Below are 26,657 nucleotides of genomic sequence, written 5' to 3' on the forward strand. Positions count from 1 at the left end.
TATATAACTGCTCCTTCCCATGTGCCTTTGGACTTGGGAGGTATAGATGAATAATTGCACCCACTGTTCCCAGCCCCAGGGCTCTACACTCTCCCTTGAGCTTCCCAACAACCAGCTCACACCTGTATTAAACTCTACTCAAATGACTCAATTTCCAGCCAGGACCCTGACATAATATCCCATTGAGATATTGTGCTATAAGCGTTGAGAAGTGTCCACTTTTTTATTTTTAAGTAGGCTCCACTCCCAGTGTGGAGCCCCATGTAGGGCTTCAACTCAGCATCCCAAGATCAAGACCTGAGCTGAGATCAAGAGTCAAATGCTTAACTGACTGAGCCACCCAGGCGCCAGGAGAAGCGTCCACTTTTACTCTCTTTTTTAAATTACATTTTTTAATATATACAGGACAACGGGTGCAACATTGCTCATCAACTTCTGTAAATTTCATAGAGAAATGGGAAGAAGGGCAGGAAGGCACCCACTGTAGTCTCTTCAGCCCACACATCCACGTCTTAAAATGTTAAGAGAGCTTCAGCCAGCCCAGAGCCAGGCTTTTATGGTCAGTTTCATTATAAACCTAATTAGAAACAAGGCTTACTCAAGGCCATATATTCAAGAACTGAGACAGAAAATTAAATGTAAGAACGTTCCACCAATTGCTTTCTTTGTGTGATCCAGCTTCCAGGTGTGACTTTCAAGAGCCCAGAATATTCCTTATGGTGGGTGGGCCTGAAAAAAGCATGGCTGATGTCAGTGTGCACACGGGGCTGCGTGATCTCCTACCTGGAACACAAGGCCTTCGATGGGCCTTCCATTCACGGCCAGGATAATGTCACCAGCTGCGATGGCCCCGTTCTCCTCAGCCGGTTGCCCTGGGAAGAGTCTCTTAATTCTCACAAGATCATTCTTGAGATGGCTGCAGCTCTCTCTCTCCATCTGCACGAAGCTGAATCCCAACCCACTGGCATTTTTTTTCAGGGTGACTTCAAACTTAGGACCTGTGTTGTGGGATATGGACAAGATAAATCCTTTAGTAGATTCCCATTGAAGCTGACTGGGTTGTATAATGATGTACACTGTCAAGTGAATGAGTTATTTCTGTTTTACGCAAAAAGATTTCATTTTGCTAATTTTTATGATAGAGTCCATTATACTTATTATAGATCAGTGCTGTCTGATGGAAATATAAGGTGAGCTGCAAATGTGAACCACATGTGTTATTTCAGTTCTCAAATAGCTGCATTTTAAAAACTAAGAGGAAACAGGTAAAATCAACTTGCTCATATAGTGTCTGTAACCCAATATACTACAGTAGGACCATTTCAACATGTAATCAATATTAAAAAAGTGTTAATGAGATATTTTGCATCCTTCTTAGGAACTAAATCTTCAAAGATCAAATATATATTTTATCAATTTGGATTGGCTATATATCAAGTATTCAATAGCCACATGTGGCAGGTAGTTACCCTATGGACAAAGCAATTATAGATAATCAACAGGGTTTATATGTAAAGACATAGTTGATAGACATGTATAATATACTTATACCATTTAATAAAATTTACATCATATATATTCCTATTACCCCTTTAGAACCTTAATCATTTTTAGTATATTTGAATAAAATTTTGCATAATTAGACTCTGAAGAAAATTCTGGTAAAATCTATGGAAATGTGTTAGCCACTGTTTTCTTTAGCCATGTGGATGGACCATAAGACAAAATAGCTGTCTCTGGGCAGCAAAGATGGACACAGCTCCAGGAACCTCACTAGCCTAATAGCCAAAGAAGCCTTTGGGTCTCTCCTGGTCTGCCTCCCACTCACTTGGCAATGCATTAATAGGACAGAGCACTGACTCATAAACCTCACTATGGAATGAGAATGAAAACATCCAAAGATTTGTTTCTGGTGTATCACACGACCGATTTCACCATCACTGCAATGAGACCCCTCACCTCATTTCATGCTGAGACTGTCAAAGGGCCTCACTAGAGTGAGCGGAGGAGCAATGAAAGAGGAAACAGACTTATCGTATGCATGCGTGTCCCCCTCCACCTGACCCCATTGCTCACTATGGTTACCAAGCTTCCAACCTGACTCACACCTTCAGGAAAATCTCTGAAAAGGGATTGAAAAGTGGCTAAGCTCCAAATCATGAAATACTAAGGGAGTACATGTTTTCCTAGCAGGAAACAAAATCACAGGGCTGTGCAGAGAGGCAGCCCTTTGGTAGATATGCCATGATGTCCCTGCAAACTGATAGACGTTTACCATCATGCATGATGCTAATAACGAGGCTAGATTTCTGAGCACCTTCCCCTCCCAGGCTGCCTCATCATGCCCCACATCTTTTGTTATGAGTGTCTTGGCTGGAAGGTGGAGATTTGGTCAGAAAATACCTGACCCTTTCATTCCAATTTCATTCCTAAAGATTTATACACAAGCATTCAGGCACCTGATTGAGAAACCTCAGAAGGCAGAGGGGAGAATTACGCCTGGCAATCATTTTGGAAGAGTGCATTTTTTTTTTTTCCTAGAATCACATTCCATTAGATTGGCTTCCACTGCCTCTGAACACCAGCCATATCATGTTCACTATCTTTTGAGAACCCAGAGGAAGCCTTCCTACCTTCCCTTTTGAGTTGAGAATTCAAAAGCGGCACGGGATGACATGACAATAGTAACACTCAATTCTCTCTCCTCTCACCATCTGTCGCGGAGACACAGCCCGCGGGCCTGCCGGGCAAGACTGTTGCCAAGGAAACAGCCGTGCATTCATCTCCCGTCCTGTCCTTAGCAGAAGGACACTGCTGGGCAGTCCTGGGGCCTCTTCTCTCTAAGACCAGTCTTGCAACCTAGAAGACAGTTGGACAAACTCCATTTGCACTTCATATGACAACCAGGAGCCTCTGCCTTCACCCAGCAAACGCTTCTTAATTTTCTCATACTTCCAATAGCTGCTTCATTTGAATCGCAGATTAAAATCTCCAATCTAGCCCACTTATTGGGATCAGAGCCATGTTTTTAACTGCCCGTCGGACAAATGCTTCTGGAGGTAACACATGTATCTCCATTTCAGTGCTTTCAAGGCCAAATTCACCTTCCTCTCTCTCACCTTCACTACCTTCTCGTTCTGCCTAAAACCTTCCTCCCCTTGCATCTGCTCTCTCAGAACATGGAACCTTCCCTCAACTAACCTCCTAGGGGCCACACCTGCAGGGATGCAGCTTATCCCCTTCTGCCCTCCAAATGCCCATCTGGTTGCTAAGATTTGCCTGTTCACCATCAGAAACATTTCCCCCAGGACTCCCAGTCCTCCATTCCTTCTCCTGCTGCGAGTGCCCAGCTGGACTGTGGCAAACTCCAGCTAACTTGGCTTCTTGGACCCTATCTTTTCCTCCCCAGGCCACACCCCCATGGCTACCCATGGGTTGCTTTAAGACACAAACTAAACATGCAACACTTTTGATCAAAAGTTTCTAACATTGGGGCACCTGGGTAGCTCAGTTGTTAAGCATCTGCTTCGGCTCAGATCATGATCCTAGGGTCCTGGGATCAAGCCCCACATCAGACTCCCTGCTCACAAGAAGCCTGCTTCTCCCTCTCCCACTCCCCTGCTTGTCTTCCCTCTCCCACTGTCTCTCTCTGTCAAATAATAAAATATTTTTTCAAGTCTCTATTGTTTCCCATCATCTATGCCAATCTGGCCTTCTCCTTCCCAGATCTATGCCAATCTGGCCTTCTCCTTCCTTTTGGTTTGATTTTCCATCCTTCTTCCCTACATACTCTGTACTCTCATTACACAAAGCGTGGTTCAGGAACAAGTGACTAGACATCACCTGGAAGCTTTTTAGAAATTTTGAGCTTCCATTCAGGGGACCTGGGCCAGCTAACATCCTTCTGCTGCCATTGTCATTCAGCAGCACACCCATGATCCCAGTGTGATAATTCCCATCTGTCATCACGGCTAGCAAGCTGCCAGCAGTGCTCTGTTCTCAAGACAGGTCAACCGAGGTGGCCAGCATAAGTCAATTTCACTGCAAACCAGAAGACTGCTTTGGGAACGGAAGCAAACGGGGAGCAAACAGGGGCCCTTCCACTCCCTCTGTTTGCCAGAAGGGCCCACAGAAGTCCCTTCTGTCTCTGCCAACTCCCCAGTTACCTAGAGGGCAATGCCAGCTCTGAGGTTGAGGACATTGAGACACAAAAGGGCTCCCACCTTCAGGCAGAGGACTGGACACAGCATGGTAACATCCAGATGCTGCGTGGGACCATAAAGAATAAGGAGTCCATAATGGGTCAGTGCCTTCTGCTCTGGGTGTCTGGAATTTCTACTTCACTGTGATCAGAATCCCAGGAGAGCGTGGGATTTACCGAAGGTGATGGGAATAGCATGAACAGGCGAGAGGGTGTGAGCAGGTGCAAAGGCCAGCTGGTGACAGGGCTGGAGGGCAGATGGAAGCATCTCCCAGTGTGGGCTAGAGCAGAGAGTGTGAGGCGGCAGCCAGAGCCAGAGCCAGACGAAAGAAGTTCCTCCACCACATCAGCCCTGTTCAGCTGTCTGATTCCAGAACCGAGGCAACTGAAATGCCAGCTTTGCAAGGGTCTTTGCAGGGGTTGAGGTAAGCTGCTTAGGAAATCTGTCTGCTTCCTCCTGGCTTTCATGTCACCATAGAAAAGTGAAAAAGGGAAAGAGAAAAGAAGACAAAGGAGAAAGATTTGTTTTGTTTCCTGCCGGTCTGCCTCCCACCCAGAGGCCACCACAGTGTCTAATGTTGCCCAGGAAAGCTCTGGAAGGCAGAAGAACAGTTCCCTGCTAATGGGGCACTCACCTGCCCAGAACCCTTGAGGCAACACACAGCCTGTTTGTGGGTGAGGCCGCACAGACTCACTCCATCCACCTGCAGGAGTCGGTCACCTGGGAAGGGGACAGAGGTCATGTCTCTGAGCTCCTGAGGCTGCAGGAGGCCCCTGCCCAGCACCCTTCACGCAGCCTCAAGGAGGGTCGGGAAGCGGAGCCGTGAGAAGCCACAATGGGGCCTGGCTGCCAGCCACCTCTCTGAGCATCTTTATAGATCAATGATACAGAAACCTTTCTATTACTGGCTCCCAGACGGGTTGAGCCAGTTCTGTATAACTGTATAAATTGTTCTCCTGTGAAACCATTTTGAAAGTACTTTCAAGTCAATTAGGGGTAATATTTATATCTCCAGGATGTGCTTTTTTTTTTTTTTTTTAATTTCAAAACAGGTCAGAAAGACCAGGTTGATGCCAGGGACAGACAGGGGAATTCTCTGGAAAATAGAGACAACTAAGATCCTGGGTGCCCTTTCTAGCTCAACTTGCCATTTTGGAGGGCAATAAAAATCCTCCACTTCAGAGCAGTGGATGTGAGGAAGGGTGGGGAGGAGGCTTGTCACTGTCCTCCCTGGATACTAAAGTGGGAGTCAGTGACGCATGCTCTGTCCTCAGTGGGAAGAGCTACTTTCTTCCATGTAGGCCAAACGGCAACGAGCTTATTTAAAACCTCCTGTTTTAAAATCACCTTGTGCTTCCCAGTGCACCACCACAGACATTTCATCCCCTTGTTAACTTATCATGGAGATAGGCCTGGTTGAATCGGCCCCTTTCCCAGGTGAGGAAACCAGGACCTGGAGAGGGAACCATCTGCATGACATCTAGGGTGAGAACAGGGCAAGGTCTAGAAGCCAGGGCTTATCACAGCCAGGAAGGCAGTTCCCCACATGACTCCATCCCTCACCCCGCAGGATCTGCCCTTCCTTGGCAGCTGGCCCTCCAGGAACGATGGCTTTCACGTAGATACCTCCATAGGGCACGCTTGTGTTAATGCCACCCTGGTAAACACAATGAGAAACACAGTGAAAGACTCACCACCTGTCTGCCCCCTCCAACCAGGACCTCCCTGGCCTCCCAAAGCAATCCCCCATCTGGATGCCATGCGATCCCCTTACCTCATCTCCATGTGACAACATCTTAGACATTCACTTGTTTGTTCAGACCATACTGTCTACTATGCAGCAAGGTTAGATGTCCCATAAGGAGTATAACATTACAGCTGGCGGGAGGGAGCCCAGCACTGGCTTGTGACAGGTGCTTCTAAATCCAAGTCACATCAATGCCCCACATTGTCTCCCCATAATACACAACAGACAGCATAGGTGGATGCAGCTATGGGCCCAGAGACTAGCCTGGCATGTCCTGTCTGCTTGAGTCTTGGTTTGGACATACAAACCCAGAATTCACTATACAGTGCTCTACAACTGACATTTCCCCCCCTAACTTAACACTAGATCATGAGCATCCTTGGGTTCCTAGATAAAGATCTAACTCTCTTTTTTCCTCTGATTTCTCCAGGCACATATCTGCACACGTGTACAGGTTTTACATCAGTGGGGTTATATCGTTCTTATATAGTTTTTTGTCCCCTCCCTCCTCCAGGGTCTACAGCAAGAGCTCAGAAACCAATGCAAAGGGGCCATCCTAAACTCTAGTCTGGCCAAGGTGACTCTGTTCTACCGTTGGAAGTGGGGACACCAGTCTCAACTATGACCCTCCTCTGGATGGCCGTGGATCACCTCATTCCCTTTGGCTTATGTCCCTGCAGCCCCTCTCCACTGCGCTTCCTTCTTGTGTGACATAACCACAGAGTCAGGACCCATCACCCAATCCTACGCACACTGTTTGGAGAGTCTGATCCTCCCAAGTGTGCCTTGCATCTTGTGGGTGGTCTTTAAGTCCTCCTGTCTCCCACCCCGCAGAGGCTCCACTGACTTTCTTGGCTCGCCATTTCCCATGAGCTGCTTGCACACAAGGGGCACATTATCAGAGGTTGCCATCTGAATAGAATTCCCACCAAGGCTCCAGAGGGACGTCTTTTCAACCATGTACTTCCCAAGCTTGATTAATAATTCTTACAGTCACACTGAATCCAAGCGTCCCATCTTCTTTAACCAGTTTCACAAAGTAGATTTCACTGACATTGATTTCTGAAGGTGGTGGAGGACAAGAAGAACCAGCACCCTGTCCCCAGAAAAAAAACAAATGAAAATAAAGAAGGCATGAAGACAGTTGCCTACAGGAGCAGATAGTGCGTCTTAGCTCTCGCCAGCATTGCACACCAAAAGGGGCATGAATTTCAAGACTCAACAGGTGTCATTCCCAGCTTTATCAGCTCCTCCCTCTATGACCTTGGGCCAGGTCCTTGGTCTCTCCAACCTTCCCAATCCACAAAACTGGAATAAGGGATTCCCTTTTCAGTATATGTGCTGCCGAAGCGAGCACCAGGGATCCCCTTTTCAATGTGACTGTGAATCATACACGGCCCATAGCAGGGCTCAATACATGTAGGTTCCCTCCTGTTCCCACTCAGGATGCAAATATCATGTGAGAACTAAAGCCATCCAGGCACTTCCTGGTAACTTCACACATGACACTAGCTAAGTGACGTTGGATTCCAGATACATGGCAGCTTCTTAAGCAGAAGACAACCTCAGGAGGAACTTCAATCATCCCTAGCAAGAGTAGCTGCATGGTGTCTTACTTAACAGTGGGAAGGACAGAAGGCAAGAATTATCTACCACCTGGCAGGAATTTGGCTCAATGCTGTGACAAGAGTGGTTTGTTTTTTCATGGGTGGTTTGTTTATTCATTCATCCAACCATGCAACATTAACTGAGTAGCTTGTTTATTCATTCATGCAACCATGCAACATTAATTGAGCACCTGTTACATGTCAAGCATTGTGTAAGTCGAGGGGACAGCACTGATAGGACAGACCTGCCCCTACTGAACTACTAGTTAGTTGGGAAGAAGCTTTTAATGAACTGTGCCCAGAAGATGGAGCCATGGGTACTCCCAGCCTTTGGTCTTATCTGCCTCGTCTGCTTAGCTGCTTCCTGGTTTGCTGTATTGGAAAATACCATTAATACAATAGGAAAATATACAGACTGAAGTAACCTGGAAAATTATTAACAGAAGAGTTTCCAAAGCGATGGGTATAGAACAGAAAAAAACTCCAGTTTTTTCCTGAGATCCTCGAGACTGTGTAGTCTGGCAAAGAGTTTTGTCCACACCTTAAAATTTAAAGAATAGGGTGCCTGGGTGGCTCAGTTGGTTAAGTGACTGCCTGCAGCTCAGATCATGATCCTGGAGTCCCAGGATCGAGTCCCACATCAGGCTCCCTGCTCAGCACTCTCTCTCTTTCTCATGCTCCCTCTCTCGAATAAATAAATAAAATTTTTAAAAATTTTTTTTCAAAGAGTAAAGGAACACTGAGGTTGAAGTCCAAAGCAGAGTGTGAACTTAACTATGTCACAGAAAGTTACCTGCCCACAGAGCCAGCCCTGTGACCCAGAAGAACCTGGCTTTTACAGTGTCTACAGTCTGTACCACGGTCAGCTGCAGCCCTGGAACACCACTGCTCCCTTCAACCACTGGCCAAAACCAGCCCACAGGTTTGCAGCCTCAGAGGCCCCAACTTGAATCCCTCTTGGCCCTGCTTCCTGTCAAGAGGGGCCTTCTCAAGTACAGCCCCGCGGTGAAAGCATCTGCTCTGGAGTCCCACTTCTTGGATTCAAATCCCAGTTCTGCCTGTTACTCCCTGAGAGACCTTGGGTACCTTCCTTTCCCCTCTGTGTCTCAGGCACCCCAACTACAAAAAGGGTCAATAGTGATAACTATCTCATAGGCCTGGAATGAAGCTTATGTAATACAACACACGTAAGTGCTTGGGGTGCTGCCTGACACATGCTTACTCACTCAATAAATGTCCCCAGTATTCTCTTGCTGAACCCTCAGCGTGCTCTTCGTGGGGTGCAGCATCTAGCTGAGAACCATGGCCCATTAGGAAGGAGCAAACATTCCTGGAGCCCTACTGTGAGGCACCTCTGTCTCCATGGCTCTCTGAACCAACATTACCTCTCCTCATAAAGGATAAAAATGAGATGGAGTGAGGCTGAGGTGGACTCAAGCCAAGTCTGAGCAAGCTCAGCCTGGGCCACAGAGAAGAGTTCATATGAAGCCTACTTTGCAGAGACATTGGCATTTGAAGAAAGCAATAAGGAGGGCCAGAAACCCTGGGCCTAGAAACGATAGGTGCTCTTCCCTTCTTGGAGCCTGAGGAGCAAGAGGAGGGAGTGGGCAATTATAGAGTGTTCTAGGGCGAGGAGCACGTGATAGGACCTGTGTTTTCAGAAGAGGGACATAGCCCACCTGAGCACAGGCAGAGAGTGACAATAGCCTCCTCACTCCCACCCAAATGCTGTCTGCCACTACAGTGTGAAATAATAGCAAATATATATATGGGCCTCTCCTCGCTTCCTGGCACACAGCTCCCTCTACCCTTGTAATTTCCTAAGTCTTAAGAGGCTAGGAGCATCTCTTGTTCTAATATCTGGTCTTTGGCTCTAGTTTCCAGTACGGAGCTCTCAAAGCCCTTGAAATCTCTTGGGTGATAGTCTTCAGTTTGAAAGAGGCAGCTCTTGAGGGGTTTCTGGATAGCTTCAGGATGGGGGCTAGTTACCAGAAAGACAAAGCGATGATTCAAAGCTTGGAACTTGCCACCTCACCCCACACCCCACCCACTGGGGAGGAGAGAGGTACTGGAGATTGAGTTCATGATCCAGCAAGCCTAAGTGATAAAGTCTCCATACAAATACCAAAAGCATGGGATGCAGAGAGTTTCTGGGCTGGTGAACACATGTTTGTGTTGGGAGGATGGCACACATCAACTCCACAAGGACAGAAGTTCCTGTACTCGGGACCTTTCCAGACCTTGCCCTATGGATCGCTCCACTGGCTATTCACCTGTACCCCTTAAAACATCCTTTCTCATAAGTTGGCAGTAACAAGAAAACTGCATCCCTGAGTTCTATGAGCTGCTCTAGGAAATTATCAAACCCAAGGAGGGGACACGGGAGCCTCCAATTTGTAAACAACTTCAGACAAATGTGGGGAACTTGGGGACCTACTACTTGTGATTGTCATCTCCAATGGGAAAAGTCTTGTGGGAGTGAGCCCAGTCCTACAAAAACTGTGGGATCTGGTGTTAACTCCACTCAGTTACTGTCAGAATTGCTTCTAGGGTAAAAAACTACAACAGTGTCAGAAGAGTTGTGAGCGGTGTCCTAGTGTGAGTGTAAGGAAAGTGGAGAGTTTCTCCTAGACACAGGGCTTCTTTTTCAGAAGGCTGACAGGGTCTCTTAACATCAGCTTCACAGGGCCCAGAGCAGAAAGGAGAAAGTTCTAGAGGGCAAAAGGAGGCCTTTCCACCCAATGTCCAAGGAGACACAGCTTCAGGTGGTAGGACTGAAGTACATGGCCCTCTGTATCCCAAAGTTGGCCTTGCCCTCTTCCTCCCTTGCACTGACAAAAAGCAAAGCCATTGAGTTGCAGTTCCAGCACTAGAGGCCAAGAATATATGGGATGTCCATACATTGCCCTCAGTGACAGCCAATGTTATTACCAGTAACAAATATAATCAGTGATCAAGGACACTGGAGGACCCAACACTGGACCCCATGGCCCAGGCACTGTGCCTGGAGCTTTGCCTTTCCCCCTTTACCTTCTTCTCAATAATCATGCAATGCAGGTACTTATTTTGGAAAAGCTGAGGGTCAGAGAGATTAAGTAAATTTTATCTAGCTGATACGGCAAAAAGAGAGCAAAGAGGGACTTTGGAGCTGGGGCTGTTGGGCTCTACAACCTGTTCTTTTTCTTCCACATTCTAGAGAGGGAACCAAGGGGATGATTACCTTTAATGGCGAAGGGGAAAGCTGAGGCCTCACCCTGGGCAGTAAGCTCTGAGTCTGAGCCACTTCGAGGTCTTCAGTATTTTTCTCCTGGTTTTGCTTGTGTGATGAAAAGCTTCCCTGATGCCAGTTGCTTGGGCTGTTTGTAAAGAAGACCCCAGAATTGGCCATGCTATTCTTTTCCTCACTTGGGGTACTTCCACAAAAACCTATAAAAACAAGTCAAGAAACCAACAGCTTGGAAAGACCGGCATTTCAGTAAAATCATGCTATGTGAGGTACAAGATTTTCCTCCAATGACAGAGAGACCTTTTATAGCTGCTGGGAACGATGTGAGTTTAGCACCTCAGGAAGGAGGATGAATTTAGAATAGAGAAAGGGAGGATTCTGGGTGTGACTTAAAAACCTAAGTAGAGGTTTGTGACTCAACTATGAAAATATAGGAGCAACTGGAGAGTTAATAATTCCAGCTCCATCCTACTAATTTCTCATCATGTGATGGCAAATACATACACACACATACATGCGTGTGCAAACACACACACAAACACACATATTTTATATGTATATATCTCTCCATAATTTCAACATACTTACCAGGAAGGGGTTATCCCACTTCAAAAATGAGAAAGCAGAGTCAAAAGAATTAAGTAGCTTGCCCAGAATCCCACAGCCAGCATGTGGTGATGCCCTTAAACTTGACTTCTTCCAGAATTTCCACTGAGCACACCTGTAATCAACATGTGACCCAAAGACTAGTGTGTTGGGTTTTCTGGGGAAGACTTGGTCACAACAAGATGGTGGACTCCTTGTGGACAAAAACTGGGACACTTATTCCTACTTACCCCATGTCTGACCCTTAACCTGGCACAGAACAGGGAAAAGATTGTGAGGTCAGGAATCAATAAGCAAAACCCTAGGCAAGGTACTTAACATTTCTGAACCTCAATTTCCTAAAAGTAGAGATAATGTCAACTACCTTTTAGGGTTGCTAGGGCTTAGAAATTATATACACCAAAAGATTTTACCTATGTAGCAAGAAAGATGAAGAGAAATTAGTTTAGCACATGGTAGGGCCTTAATAAAGGCATTTATTATTAATATGTTAATATAAGCTGTTTAACAAATATATGCGGGAGAAAGGCAGAATAGTCTAATTTTCTTTAGATGTGGATATAGAAACATACAAGTAGGTTTACTTTTGATACAGACTCCTTGGCACTCAAGGAAGTTCCCAAACTCACACACTGAATGAACTGTAATTTAATGAGTTAGACTGGAAGTTATTCAAACCCAGAGGTATTCAGGAGGGAATGGTGAAGCAACTGTTCTGTAATGCCTTATTCCTCACAATTTCATTCACAGATTCTACTCTCATTGTCCTTCTGGCAATGTTGGAAGCATCTGTTCATTTTCTTCCACACCCTCCATGAGCGATAAGGATGGAACTTATTACTGAATTAAAAAGTCAACCTGTACAACATGAGCCTTCCTCATGGAAATACAAGCCAGGAGACCTTCTGTGAGGAATGAAAACTCAGTCTGTTCTAGAGAGTGATGGCTTCCCATGATGGGAATGTTCTCTGTCTTGTCCCTGACCTCAAGTCTAGAGCACCTGCCCCAACAGCAAGCTAATGAGATAGAAATTCACAGCAGTCAAGCCCCTACAGCTGTGTAAAGATTCCCAAGTCTGGTAGGCAGAGCTACCAACAGGGGACTGGGGCCCTAGGATGGAAAGACACATCATCACAGGCATTATGGGAAGCCCATTGTCCAAAATTCTAGCATGAAACTGGTTTGAGCCTCACAGACCTGGGGTGCCCAGTTTTGACAGCTCGCATTGCACAACCAGCCTTGAATGACACTGAATCATTCCCAACTCAGCTACATTGTTTCCTGACAAAAAAGGATAGTTTGATTCCTTCCTTTTCTCCTAGTCCTGTGCCAAATGTGGAGGGAAATGGAAAGAAAGCTAAAATATTATGGGAAGAACAGTGACAATGTTGGAATCCAAAAGAGACTGCGAACTGGGGCTGGTGTTTCTCAGGAATTAGGGCAAAGCCCCTGGGTCAGCTCCAGCCACAGTGCTGAGGCTCTGGCTTTGCCACCTCCCATCCCTTGTGGCGTCTATCCAGGGACAGCTTCAGACACTTGGGAAAACCCTCTGGCCATCCTGTAAACCTGTGCAAGTGTGAGAGAATGCACATGGTTTACAGAGGGCAAGACAAATGGGGTACCTACATTTAAGACCTAGAAAATGCTGGCTGGTGTGATGTGAAGCATTTCTGTACATAAGGGGCAACTGTCCACACACCCCAGAGTGTGAGAAAAAAATCCAGGAGCCTGGATTTATAGGCAGTTTCTGGTTAAATTACAGGCTCATTCAACCGAAACTCAGTGGTGATTCCAGGTCACCAGAAGGGAAGGGAATATTAACATCCCCCATTACTTCTTTTTTTTAATTTTTTTTAAGATTTATTTATTTGAGAAAAAGAGTGGGGGGGAGGGTGGGGGAATGCAGAGGGAGATGGAGAGAGAGAATCCCAAGCAGACTCAATCCTGAGCACGGAACCCCACGGGGGCTCAATCTCATGACCCTGAGATCACAACCTAAGCAGAAACGAAGAGTCAGACACTCAACCGACTGCATCATCCAGGTGCCCCGCATCCCCCACTTCTTTCACCCTCCTCCCCCAACCCACTCCAAGTATACATATTAATATTATTCTTTGATATTGGCAGTTGTTGCTCTCTCATACTTAAGGATAAATAAAAGCATCTTTTAAAAGAACTTTGTTCTTTTGGATGATCTCCAACAGGCCAAGTCTTAACCAGATAACACAAGCATGCCCACTCTATGAGATCGCTTTCCAGTACAGCTCTCCAGTCTCCTCCCCAGATGATTGCCACATCCAAGCCCCAACTGTGGAAACTCTGGAGCAGCCACTTTCCATAAGGACTTGGCTGACAAAGCGACTATCCTCCCTGTCATGCAAGAAAAGTGGGCAAAAAACCACGCAATGGCGGGATGGGCCACATCTGATAAAGAATTGGAGTAGGCCACATCCCTCAGGCAGAACAGGCAACAGCAGAGCCCAGTCTGCCCATAGGCCTGCCAAGCTTATGGATTATGTCACAACAGTGGTCCTTTGCAAGACACCACTCTGAGAAAAACAACATCAAGCTTACATAAACTTAAGGACCTAGTACCTCATGGTAATAACAACCTGCTGAAGATAGAGGAGGTTCGCCAACTTCTGAACACAGGTGAAGACATACCTTTTGACTGAGAAATGATTAATTCTATGCTGTCAGGAGAATTCTGAATCATTCTAACAGCCATGTCAAATGTGAAGCCCTCCAGACTGATGTGATTCAAGGCCAGTATTCTCCCTCCTGGAAAAATAAAACATCTTAATCATACCTTCAAGGAAAGAAAGAGAAGTTCCAGAAGGCACCATGATTGGCAATTTAAAAAGACGTACCTGGCTTGATCTTTTTAGCTTTGTCAGCTGGTCCCCCAGGTATAATAGAAGATATAAAGATGCCAGGGTCTGCTTTGCCAACACCGTCTCCCTCATTAATGACAAAGCCTGTAATCCAATGATATTTAATAAGATGATACTTAACGATTTGGCAGCCCAGAGGGGTTAGGTTATTTACTTGAGACCGCCCAGCTGCCAAGTGGAGCTGCTGATATTTCTAGCTAAGTCCTCGGATTCTCAAATAGCTCTTTCCACTTTGTGAGACACATGGAGAAAAACTGATTGCCCCCTATTAGTAAGCACAGCAAAAGCTAGGAATACAACCCATCCATGTGCACTGGATTTTGTCCTAGTAGATAATCAGAAATAAGAAAGAGATTTTTTTTCCTTGCATATAGCTGACACACGATTTTACATTATTTTCACATGGACACAGTGATTCAACAAGTTCATACGTTATACTGTGCTCACCACAAGAGTAGCTCCCATCTGTCTTCATACATCTCTGTTACAATATCGTTAACTGTATTCCTTATGCTGTGCTTCGCGTTCCCATGACTTATTCATGCTATAACTAGAAGCCTGTATCTTCCACTCCTCTTCACCCATTTTGCCCAACCCCCCACCTCCCACCGCTCTGGAACCATCCGTTTGTTCTCTGTCTTTATGGGTCTGATTCTGCTTTCTTTAATTCGTTGTTTTTTGGTTTTTGTTTTTTTTTTTAGAGTCCACATGTTAGTGAGATCATATGGCATTTGTTTCTCTGTCTGACTTATTTCACTTAACATAATACCCTCTAGGTCCATCCATATTGTCTCAAATGGCATGATCTTATCCAGCGAGAGGTGATTTTTAATTGAGTAACTTGTCTCAGTGTTTTGTTTCTTGTATGGTTTTTCAGGGCCTTTAAAAATAATAAACAATAAAGATGTGAAAAAGATTGACTATTCCTTCCCATCGTTAAGAATCTAAATATATTGGAGAAGGGTTGCTACATGGTATTAGGATAAAAAAAAAATCACTTTCTTTTTTTGGTAGAGAGTGGGGGGAGGGACAAAGGGAGTGAGAAAGAAAAAATCCTAAGCAGGCTTCAGGCCCAGCACGGAGCTCAATGAAGGGCTTGATCTCATGATCCCCAAAGTCATCAACTCAACTGAAATCAAGAGTTAGATGCTTAAATGACTGAGCCACCCAGGCACCCCTAAAAAGTCTCTTTTCATCTTGTACTTAGATTCTGAAGATATGAACCCCCAAATCTTATAGCCTTAAAAGACTTTGTTCCAAGAGTCTGTTAGGGACAGACTCTTGTTAGGGACACTTAAAGGGAATAAAAAGAAGTGATCGCTATAAAAGGCAAGCTGGGAGAGAGGCAGGAGATGGGAATAGAAAAGTCAAAAGGGAAAAAATGGCACATGCCTCCCTTCTGCCCCAAGGGAGAGACTGGGTCTCACCTGCCAGGAGCCCTCTTACCGAAGCCACGATGCGGATCCCGGGTCAGTGTCACGTGCATGATTTCTCCTTCTGGTTCAGCTATAAAGCCCTTTCTTCTGTCATTTTGTGGCCCTAGTGGTAGAAACAAAGCCCCACATTGTGCTTTTCCCCAAAATTATCTGAGCCTTGATACAAAAGTGGTAAACAGTGTTCTAACACACGTACGTGCTCACACACACACACAATACCAGGAATGGATCACAGAACACGAACTTCCGATACCCCTCGCTGGGTCAGTGTGCATCTTCGGAAGCATATATACCCTCACTGGGTCAGCGTTGGCTCATTAGGAGCAGAGGCGAGAGTGGGGGAAGGGGGCATGGGGCTTATCTTCTACACAACTTACTATAGCTACTTTTTCCTGCATTGGTCTTGGGACAAGACAGAATTGGGACAGAGATGCACTTGTGGGCAGTGAAAAGTAAAACTAAGGTTAAAGCACAGAGATGGGATAGCAAAGCCTTCCCCTCCTGGGTCTCTAATAATCAGAGGCAACATGACCCCACAGATCAGCGAGGGCACCCTGCAGCATTTCCCCCAGAGCTTCGGTCTTGGAGGAGACCCAAAGCTGGCCCCGATGTTGTTCTCAGCAAGCTGGAATCCTGGGGTGGAGAGCTCCGATGCTGACCAAAGAGCATGTAGGCACATCCCCCATTGTTACCCACCACTCTATGCTCTCCACATCCCTCTTCCCACCTTCCATCCTGGGGACCACAGTAGAGCCTGGCAACAGTTCATGGTAAAGAGTGGCCCAGTGGAATTCCAGGGTCCATCCCCAGGCTTAAGGCCAGTCAAGTCTAAATATTTTCTCCAAGTCTGGAATCTTTCTGTTTTTCCTTTCCCTAGGGTCTTCCCCAAAGGGTGTATGACAGAGGAGAACGCTGCCTCCCCTGTTTACATTTTCAGGTGAAGGGGCAGAAGTGATATTCCGGGTCCGTGAAGAGTGGAACAGAAGTGGCTGGTGAGTTTGTGACCACACCATTCCACAGCAAGTACTCCTCATGCTGGACCAGAGCGCTGAGGACCTTCACCAGCGCTAACACATTCCAGATCCACCTGCCCAGCCCAAGCCACAGGTGGACTGCAAGGGCTCTTCCTGACCATAATTAGTTGTAAAATTAATTTTAAAAACATAAAGATTGTGACTATTACTGGTAAGGCAACATGAAGTAGCCACAAAAGTTTTCAAGCAAACGTCGCATGGATGGTTTCCTTTCTCTCAAACCTGGCCCAAACCCAGTCCATACCCATGGACATGCTCTCCACAGGCAGCCCAGAGACAGGGTCACGAGTCGTTGACTTCTGGATCAAAGAGATGGTTTCCAGCTGTTCCCGACGCATGCAAGGGCTGCAGGGAAAGGGCACAAGATGAGAAAAGGTGACTCTAAGAAGCACCTTCCTGCTATATCTGAGTCTGGATGGTGGCCTGGGAAAGGCAGCCACATGCCCCATCAGGCAGGAGACCCATCAACAGACCTCATCACGGGCTGACCTCATTGTCAGGAGTGCACTGGGAAGAATAGATTTGGAGTCTTTCTGTCTCAAAGGAGACCCTAGAGTCCCCAGGGCCTCCTATGAGCCTCCTCTGTCTCTGTCTGTGTCTCTCCTTTGAGTTGGATATGTGCTCCTCAAAACCTCCTTTTCCTTAACCAGAAAATTAGGAATATTACTTCCCACGCTTGTGAAATGATAATACACATTTGGCTCCAAAACAAGGTAGTAAGTATGGAGCTTAATGGGTTCCAAGCTGTTGTTGTTTGCTTCTGTTTTGAGTCGAGCAGGGCACGTCCTGCACCACCATAATGATGGGCCCTGCGGTCTCCCCCTCATCATACCAAGCTTGGAACAAGACCCTTTCATGCAGGCATGCAGCTGGCCTTGGCTTAGCCAGTATTCTAGTAAACAAAGAGTATTCTATGCCCAAGGAGAATAATGAATTCAGGGGTGACACTGCCCCGCCTCCGGGTCACAAGATAAGCTACATGGAAGGATGAGCAAAGTAGAGCAGGAGAAAGAGGAGAAGTGGAACAGCCACCGGGGCTCAGAGCCCTAGAAAAAGCCAGAAGGGGGCCTCCTCTAAAGAGAGAAGGGCAGGAAAGCCACCGTCTGACAGATTTGGCCTTTCATCACCCAGACTGGCCCCAGGCTCAGTGAGCCCATGCCCGCCCCCCTGCTTCAGGCAGCCAGACCAAGTTGGGGATGCAGGTTTTGGCAGCTTCCCACTGAGCCTCTCCCTCTCCCCTAGGATCCATGTTGCCCCCATGTTCTTCGCATACAGCCTGGCACGGTTCAGAGGGGACAGAGCTCGAAATGGAAGAACAGTGGCAAAGGGGGAGAGAAGGCAGGTTCAGGGGCGAGGGGCAAGCACAGAGCCATTTTTCAGAGATTCGAAATGAGGCCTCAGTTTGCCTCAGCTCCTGTCCATACGGTGTATTTCATCAAGTTCAACCCTAGCTCACGGAGCACCTATCAGGTGTCAAGCCCTGGGGTGACAAGGCACTGAGGCTAAAGGTGGATCGGATGTGGGCTCTGCCTTCTGGGAGTCCCCAGCCCACCACAGGATGTGGGGCGGAGCCTTTCTGGCTAGATGGAGCCCGCCAGCATGCCCAGGGAGAGGCACGGGCTTCAGAGAAAGTCCTGAAGGGGCTGAGAGAGGCTATGAGGACAAGGTGGCATTTGGGGGGGCCTTTGGAGAAAGGGAAGGACAGTTATGCCCTAGGTTTTCATGGCCTACCTGATCTGGCCACAGGTACCCCCTCTGCTTAAAAAGGCCCGAGACTGGCACTTACTGCCAGCCACAGAAGGGCTAGCTGTCACTCACATGTGGCAGCGGGAGGAGTCAGTGTCATGGGGGCAGCAAGTAGAATGGTGGTCCCAAGGACTCAGGGGGGAGGATGGAGATTGATGTTTAGCACATATAGTTTCGGTTTTGCAAGATGAAAAGCGTTCTGGTGGCCTCCTCCCCCACTGTCCTCACCTTGCTTTAAAGTGTGAGAGAGTGAATGCCTCCCCCCAGATAACACGCCAGCAGAGGTGGAAGGAGTGAGCACCGACATGTCCGTGTGCCTGTCCCTCAGACAGACAGTTCTGCAAGGACTTCTGTTCCCTTGTCATCAGGCCGAGGCCTGGTTGCCCACACCAGCTACTTTGATGACACCGCTCGCAGCGTCAGAGCGGGAAGGAGCGGGACAAGCAGACTCCAGGCTGAGCACGGAGCCCAGTGCAGGGATGGATCCCACGACCCTGAGACCACAACCTGAGCCGAAACGAAGTCAGAGGCCTACTAACTGAGGCGCCCCTGCCCTCCTTTTTTGGATTTTCCCTCCCTGTCCCTTTCTCCCTGCTCACTCCTGCTTCCTATCACTACCTCCATGAAACCAGCTGCACCCAGTCATCATCTCACGGGGGCGCTTCTAGGGACCTGCCACCTGGCCGAGGACCCAATGTCCTTTTTCACAGAAAACCCGATTTCCCTTTTCACAGAAAATCCTTCCTTTTCACAGAAGAGCTACCGGTCACCTCTGAGGTGAGTCACAAAGGGTCCTGAAAACGTGGCCTTTGTGAACTAAACAGAGCAGTGGCAGGGCTTACTGCAGCCTCAGACTCCTCTTTCTCTTGGGAAGGCTGACAGCCACACAGTGCTGTGAAGGCCCTCCTGGGCGAGCCCGCCAGCAGACCCTCAGGAGCCCACCAGCCTGGGGAAGGTTCCTTTGCAGTAAGCAGAATCTCAAGGGGGCCGTGAGTCAGTCACAGCCTCTTCAGGCTTCTCGTCTAGAACGTGTGGTCAAGTACAGCCAGCCCGAGGGACCGATTAAAAGTGGTCACGCACTCTTTGCCACTCACACATCAATAGGTGGCGTCTCTCTCTGCTACTCTCGAATCTGTCCTCACCTGGCAGTCCTTTGACGGAAGGGGACGGGCGGAAGTGACACTGTGTCAGCTCCAGGCCCACCCAGCCTTTAAGAAGACAGGCAGCCTCGCCTTGGGCCCGTGGAGCCCCGAGCTGCCCAATGGGAGCCTGGTTACCTGGCTGGAGGCACCACGTGGGGAGGGCCCGAGGCCACGCAGGGAGTGACAGGTGCGCAGCGGAACTCACTCTCTCTGCCATCCCTACCAAGAGCCCACACGGGTAAGGAAAGCCATCTCGGAGCCTCCAGACCAGTCCTGCTGAGCACGGTCAGTGACCCCAGGCCGTGCCACCTGAAGAGGAAGAGTCACCCAGCTAAGGCCTGCCAGAACGTCTATCCCACAAAACTGTGAAACAGAATAACAGAATGGTTGGTGTTCTAATTAGGCCCCTGTGCTTTTGAGTCCTTTGTGACACAACAGTTGGTACACCAACAGTCTGACTCCATCATTACTGATTTCGTTTGCCCTACACGGTGACACATATTTGCACCAATAGAATCTGGGGCAATGCTCTTCTAAGAATTACTTTGGAGTATATAATATTTATAAATAGAAAAGCATTCTAGATAGGTGGCTACAGACAGACATCACAGTTCAGACCAATCACCCATACCCTCTTGCTGAAGCTAATGTATAACTCATTCCAAAAACCAGCTCCTCCAGCAACTTTCACGGGTCACGTGCTGCCTGTGAGTCTCTGCTATTTCTAGAACTTGCCATGTAAGTGTAATCCAACTTCTAGGCTATTTTTAAGTTTACAGATCCATGTGTTATATTGTGAATTTATGTTTCGAAGCTCATTATTTTCACTTACAAATTAAATGACAAACCATCCATCTGCAGAGAGAGCAGCACAGCACAGAGGCTAGGAGTCTGCCCTCCTGAGCCAGCCACATGCGCTCGAATCCCAGACTCTCCCTTTCTTCCCCGGCACAACTGGGAGAATGATAGAAGCTACTTCCCAGGGAGGTGAGGGCAAAATCAGTTGATGTGTTTGTGAGTGCTTGGAACAGTCCCTGGTTCATGATAAGACCAAAGGGGTTCATTTATTTTGTGCTCTTTGGTTTTGTCTCATTACCTAGTTTTTTTCCCCACCAAAATATAATGCAACCCCATGGAGAATGGGATCTCTCCCCTGCAGACATCAGCAGAGACTTTGCCCATAGCCCACCTTCAGGAAATTTCTATGGAATCAGTTGGCAGTTGAATGAATGGATACTTCCCTTAGACATCTAACATCCTTTAAACAATTTCTTCAGGGACGGAATGCTCCAGAGTGCCAAGCAGAAGATGGTCTGGGCTCAGAGAACAAGAGTGTCAAACCCACCTGCCTCGGTTTCCCCGTGCCGCAGTCTCCTTGCTGGTTTTCACAGTGAAGTTATCCATCGACGCGGCCAGCAGGCCCCCTGCGGCAGCCTCCAGCCCGGGCGCGGGTGAAAACAGTGCATTTTCTGAGCTTGATAATCTCTGAATCCAAGTGAGAGACTTGGACTGGGCCAGGTGTGCAAGACTCATACTGGGCATTTGCACACATTTATCATGGTCTGAAATTTGGGAGAAAGACATGAGCAGCATAAGCCCAAAGAAGCATGGTTCTGAATCTATCACCCTTGGGGCAACACCACATCACAGACCCCAGGCTCCACTACCGCTTTTCTTTCCGCTCAGTCTGTCCACAGGCTGACTCAAGGAGGTTCTTGTGGTTAGTCCCGAGGATGCCAAGCCTTCCTAAGTGGCACTCGCTGATGAAAGCAACCTCAGAAAACACAGGGGGGGAAAGGAGAGGCTCTCCCTCCCCCTGTAGCTGACGGGCTCCCAGCCAAGGTTCTGATGGGTGTTAACATTCATGACAATGTCACAACAAAACTTGTAGAAAGAGCCTGGTATAAAATTTACTGCCACCATCCATTCTGCATGCTGCCTTTACAAAACTGTCCTCACAAACATTGTGACAACTGGGTCTTCAAATCACCTGGCCTCCAAGATTAGGCTCTGGCCTGTGGAATATAATCTTTAACCTCTACACAGTTGAGTTTCCCTGGTATTTAAATTTAAGATCCAACATTCTGAAATAGGAATGCATATCAGATGTAGCACGTCTCCCAGCCTTTAACTTCCCTTTCTCCTTCACGCAGAAGGGTATAATAAATGACTGTAAAGAAACCCCTAACTCAAGACCACGCATGTAAGTGACTCTCACCGCTATTCATGTCATTTAGGAGAAACCAAGATTTGATTGATAGCGTCCTTAAATTAACTAGGCTTTAGAAAGCCCAGTTTGTATTGTGAAAGAGGAAAATGATGACTAAATTCTGGCCATCTGCTCCCTGCTAAAACAGAAGGAAAAAACGCTCAGGCACATGGCACCTCTGAGGCTCTGGTTTTGTGTGTTGTGTATGTGTGTGTGAGTGCGCGTGCGCACGCACGCGTGCTTGTGCAAAGCATAGTGAAGTGCTTCCACAACCAGGGGGTCTGTGAGCATGTATTTCCTCAAGCAGAACTGCCCCCTTGCTCTATAATGGTATCTGGTCCATGGCCAGGGGTGTGCCCCCATAAAAAGTTGCCTTTCCGAAATGCTTTTCGAGAACTTTCTGTGTCTCTGAGACATTCGATACTATCACTCACACACAGCGGGGAAGAGAGAGCAAAGACTACAAGTGATTTGGATATGACCTGCAGCTTTTGCCCGAGTTGTATAGTATCTTACACCAGAGCCTGGGCCCATTCAGACACAAAGCAACAACAGTAACGTCAACACCTACAACACATGTCTGCTGCATGCTTAGTACGTGCTCAGCACAGCGGTAAGCACACTGTCTATAAGCCTCACAATAACCCTATAGGGGTAGATATTGTTATACCCATTTTATAGAGGAGGAACTGGAGGCTAAGAGAACTAACAATTTGCTTAAGGTCCCAGGCTTTTAAGTGGTAGAGTAGGACCTACACTCAAGTCAGCAGTCCACAGTCCACACTAGAAATAGAAGAGCCCAAAACACAGAGACAAAAACAGCAGCACCAGAGATTCATCCGAGACGCAGTGTAGCTGGAGCTCAAAATGGAGGACTCAGGGCAAGACATAAGTTAAGGTTCAGGCCAAATTGGGGAGAGTCTGACATGCCTCTCACAAGGGCAAATGGGATTGTCCCTACAGACAGCAGAAATCCCCTGCAAATTTTCAGTGTGGAAGAGCATGATCATATCAGTGTTTTTAAAAGGTTGCTTTGAAGCCTGAGAGCAAGACAATTTGAGGGACATGACTGAGTGGCAGGTCAATCGGAGGGCACTCAGTGAGAGGCTCCAGATGAAAAACGGATGCAGGTTGGGAACCGCCCCCGCCCCCGCCCCCGCTCCCCACCCAGTTTCTTACAGAGTGGTTGGGTGGGTAGTCTCACTTGAACAAGACAAAAATCATAGTGGAGAGAGTTGTATGGAAGGAAGAGATCACTTGTACCCTTACTGAGTTTGAGGACCACACGGGGCCATCCGATGGACTCAGCCAGTTCTTAGTTGGATGCAATCACTGAAAATGGGGTCTGCAGAGTTTCTAATACAAAGACATGTTTTTAAAGGCAAAGAAAAATTATCTAATTTTTCCGAAGAAGACATACAAACGGCCAACAGACCAATGAAAAGCTGCTCAATATCACTAATCATCAGAGAAATGCAAATCAAAACCACAATAAGATGCCACACCTGTCTGAAAGTTTACTTGTCAAGAAGACAAGAGACAACTGTTGGAGAGGACGTGGAGAAAAGGCACCCCTTGTGCGCTGTTGGCAAGAATGGAAACTGTGCAACCACTATGGAAAACAGTAGAGAGGTTTCTCAAAAAATTAAAAATAGAACTACCGTATGATCCAGGAATCCTACTTCTGAGTATAGATCTGAAGGAAAGCAAAACACTACATTGAAGAGATCTCTGCACCCCCATATTCCACTGAAGCACTATTTATAATAGCCATGACACGGAAACAACCGAAGTGTCCATCACAGCACAGGAGCGGATGAAGAAGTGCGTGAATGTATATAACATACCCATGGTATTTTTTGGCCATAAAAAAGAAGGAAATGCTGCCATTTGAGACAACATGGATGGACTCTGAGGGGATTCTTCTAAGTGAAATAAGTCAGGCAAACAAATATTGCATATTCTCACTATAGGCAGAATTTAAAAAGCTGAACTCATAAAAGCAGGGGGGAGAATGGTAGTTGTCACAAGCTGAGGGTGAGGGAAATGGGGTCAGAGTGCAAACTCCAAGCTGTAAGTTCTGGAGAGCTGATAGGCAGCATGGTGAGTATTGTTAACAATATTGTGCTACATCCTTGCAAGTTTTTTTTTAAAGATTTTATTTATTTACTTGAGAGAGATCACAAGTAGATGGGGTGGCCCCCTGCTGAGCAGAGAGCCCAATGCGGGGCTCGATCCCAGGACCCTAGGATCATGACCTAAGCCAAAGGCAGAGGCTTTAAACCACTGAGCCACCCAGGCACCCCTCCTTACAAGTTGTTAAAGGAGTAGTTCTTGAATGGTATCACCACAACAACAACAAAAAAAATTGTAATTTTGGAAAGGAATGAAGGGGATAACTGTCTTATTGTGGGAATCATCTTGCAATAGATAGGCATATCAAACCATCACTTTGAACACCTTAAGCTTATGTATTTATGTCACTAATAATTCAATAAATCTAGAAAAAAAATAGAAGAAAGTAGCATCACATTGACCCAGCCCAAAAAAAAGAAAAATTGTCTGAAATAATCCTTTTAATAATCCTTTTAATGCAAAGGTTAGATTCCAGAAAACTCTTATATGATGGTAGAATTTGGAGTTAAGAGAACAGTATGTTCTGAGCAAAGCAGGCTTATTAGGACTAGGGTCACAAATGAGCCTTTATAAATATTTCACATTCACTGGTATCAGGCAATAAAAGTAATATTGATGATATTTCACATTGTATCTCAGCAAAAGCAGGTAATATACAATTAATTTACATTCATTATCTCCCCTTCCCTGCAAACACCCTAAATCTGCCACTCTGCGATTTCAATGAAATATTTATAATTTATTTGGGTTTGCTGCAAATCATATGTCCCCTTTATTTTCTGGGTTTGGTTCTGCATCTAAATGCTCAGGAATTTTGCTTCCTGACTGATCCCATGTCCCAGGCCCCCAGATCCCAGTGTTGACCGTCCCCCTGTGCACTAGCTATCATGGAACCAAATCCCGGCAAGCAGAAGCTGCTGTAACTACTTACACGGAGAAATGAACGCAGGACACGGAGCTAGAAACATCACACATACTGTCCCTCTAAAGCCCACCAGACACCAGTGTGCTTCTGTGAGGACACTGAGGCTCAGAGAAGGGAAGTGAATTGCCCCAAGTCACACAGCTAGTAAGTGCCATTACCCTGAGTCCAATGGGCTCCAGGGGCCACATTCCAATCTGGGGGTTCTCAAACTTCTATGTGCATCCAAGTCCCCTGGGCTTCTTTTCAAATGCAGACATTTTCAGTGGGTCTGCATGGAGTCTGAGATTTTCCCATCCCTAGAAAGCTCTAGGATGATTGGCTCAAAGAGACCACTGTATGAATATGAAGACTGAAACCACTCTACCAGATGGTCCTCTTTTCTAACTAAAGAAGAAACCATGTTTAGAGATCAACAGCAAATGAGATCCATCCAATGCTCACTCAAACCTCTCTAGTCCTAAAGTCCCTATTCTGGGAGGCTATGGAAGGCTGTACTGGCCAAGTGAGGTGCCTAGGCACCAAGCCTCAAGGAGCCACAGGTTCAGACCTCAGCCCCAGTACCACCCAGCTGGGCCATTACTTCTCTTCTCTGAGCTTTGGTCTGCTTCTGTCAGTAACGCTACTGCCAGCCTCCTTAGGCTGTCTGACAATTGCGATTTAAGGAAGCAGTGTATTATGAGCATAAATGAGATAATTCATGGAAGGGCTTAGCATACTTCCTGGGAAAGTACTCATAACAATAATAAATAGTTCTTCAGCACTTCTTAAAAATTCAATAAGAATTAACTAGCCTTCTGTGATGTGTGGCCTCATTTCACCTAATAGTCTCTTCCCTAATTAAAGCCATTCTACATGCACATTGTTGAAAGCTTGGAAATAATCATGCCTGTGTGCTGTGTGCCTGGGCCACAAAGGCAATAATATAACCCAAGAAGGTACTCTGGTGCAGTTCATTTCCATATTCTTCCTTCCTTGTGTCAGAACATGTTAAAACCAACCGAGATACGATCCTGGTGTTGAGGCCGCTGCTTTCCAGGGCAGGAGGCACAGGCAGCCATTTACATTTAAGTATGTCAGTTAAAATTAAATAAAGTAAAAAATGTAGTTCCTCAGTTCTATCCACCTTTCGAGTGCTCAATAGGGACACACTGGTAGTGACCTCGTACCCACTGGTAGTGACCCCAGAACGAACAGTGTGCATATTTCTATCATGGCAGAAAGTTCTATCGGCGGGAGATACGACTTCATATTTCATGTTTCCTCACTTAGCACCATATCATGTGTATTTTCACATGTCATCATCCTCCAAAAACTGACTTTAATGTCTAAATTATAGAGCTGCATGGGATTTATTTCACTAGTCTTCTGTCTTTGGAGACTTAGGTTGCTTCCAAATGGTCACTGTTACAGATAATGTTCTAGTGAACACCCATGAGCATAAACTTCTGTGTACTTCTCGATGCATCACCTTTGGATAAGTTTCCATCTACAAATGAAATTTCAGGGCTAAGGAACATGGGCTCTTTAAAGGCTTTTGATATATACTCCCCCATTGCACTTCAGAACGATGGCATCCATTTACCTCCTCCCCCCATGTCATTTATTTTAGCATTTACCAGTCAAAGAAAAAAAAATCTATTTCTCGTTACTGGTACTTCTTGAGTCATTAGAGAGATCTGAAACTTTTTAGGTTTCTGGGTCAACTGTTTATATTGATACAAATTGTTTTATGAAATAACAATCTTTC

The 26,657-nt window shown here is 46.5% G+C and overlaps 1 protein-coding gene across 1 annotated transcript in view; it reads right to left on the minus strand.

Moving 5' to 3' along the window:
• FRMPD2 (FERM and PDZ domain containing 2) overlaps nucleotides 1-26,657 on the minus strand; it is an 81,579-nt gene that overhangs the window by 12,006 nt on the left and 42,916 nt on the right. The window contains exons 15-25 of the mRNA XM_044236604.1: nucleotides 20,986-21,202; nucleotides 16,997-17,097; nucleotides 15,729-15,821; nucleotides 14,259-14,366; nucleotides 14,053-14,169; nucleotides 10,777-10,982; nucleotides 6,941-7,045; nucleotides 5,766-5,859; nucleotides 4,837-4,922; nucleotides 2,712-2,859; nucleotides 784-998 (exon numbers count right to left, since the gene is read on the minus strand). Coding sequence (XP_044092539.1) covers nucleotides 784-998; nucleotides 2,712-2,859; nucleotides 4,837-4,922; nucleotides 5,766-5,859; nucleotides 6,941-7,045; nucleotides 10,777-10,982; nucleotides 14,053-14,169; nucleotides 14,259-14,366; nucleotides 15,729-15,821; nucleotides 16,997-17,097; nucleotides 20,986-21,202 — 1,490 coding nt within the window. The remainder of the gene's footprint in view (nucleotides 1-783; nucleotides 999-2,711; nucleotides 2,860-4,836; nucleotides 4,923-5,765; nucleotides 5,860-6,940; nucleotides 7,046-10,776; nucleotides 10,983-14,052; nucleotides 14,170-14,258; nucleotides 14,367-15,728; nucleotides 15,822-16,996; nucleotides 17,098-20,985; nucleotides 21,203-26,657) is intronic.

This window comes from Neovison vison, chromosome 2 (genome assembly GCF_020171115.1).
Source record: "Neovison vison isolate M4711 chromosome 2, ASM_NN_V1, whole genome shotgun sequence".
Classification (NCBI taxonomy): domain Eukaryota; kingdom Metazoa; phylum Chordata; class Mammalia; order Carnivora; family Mustelidae; genus Neogale; species Neogale vison.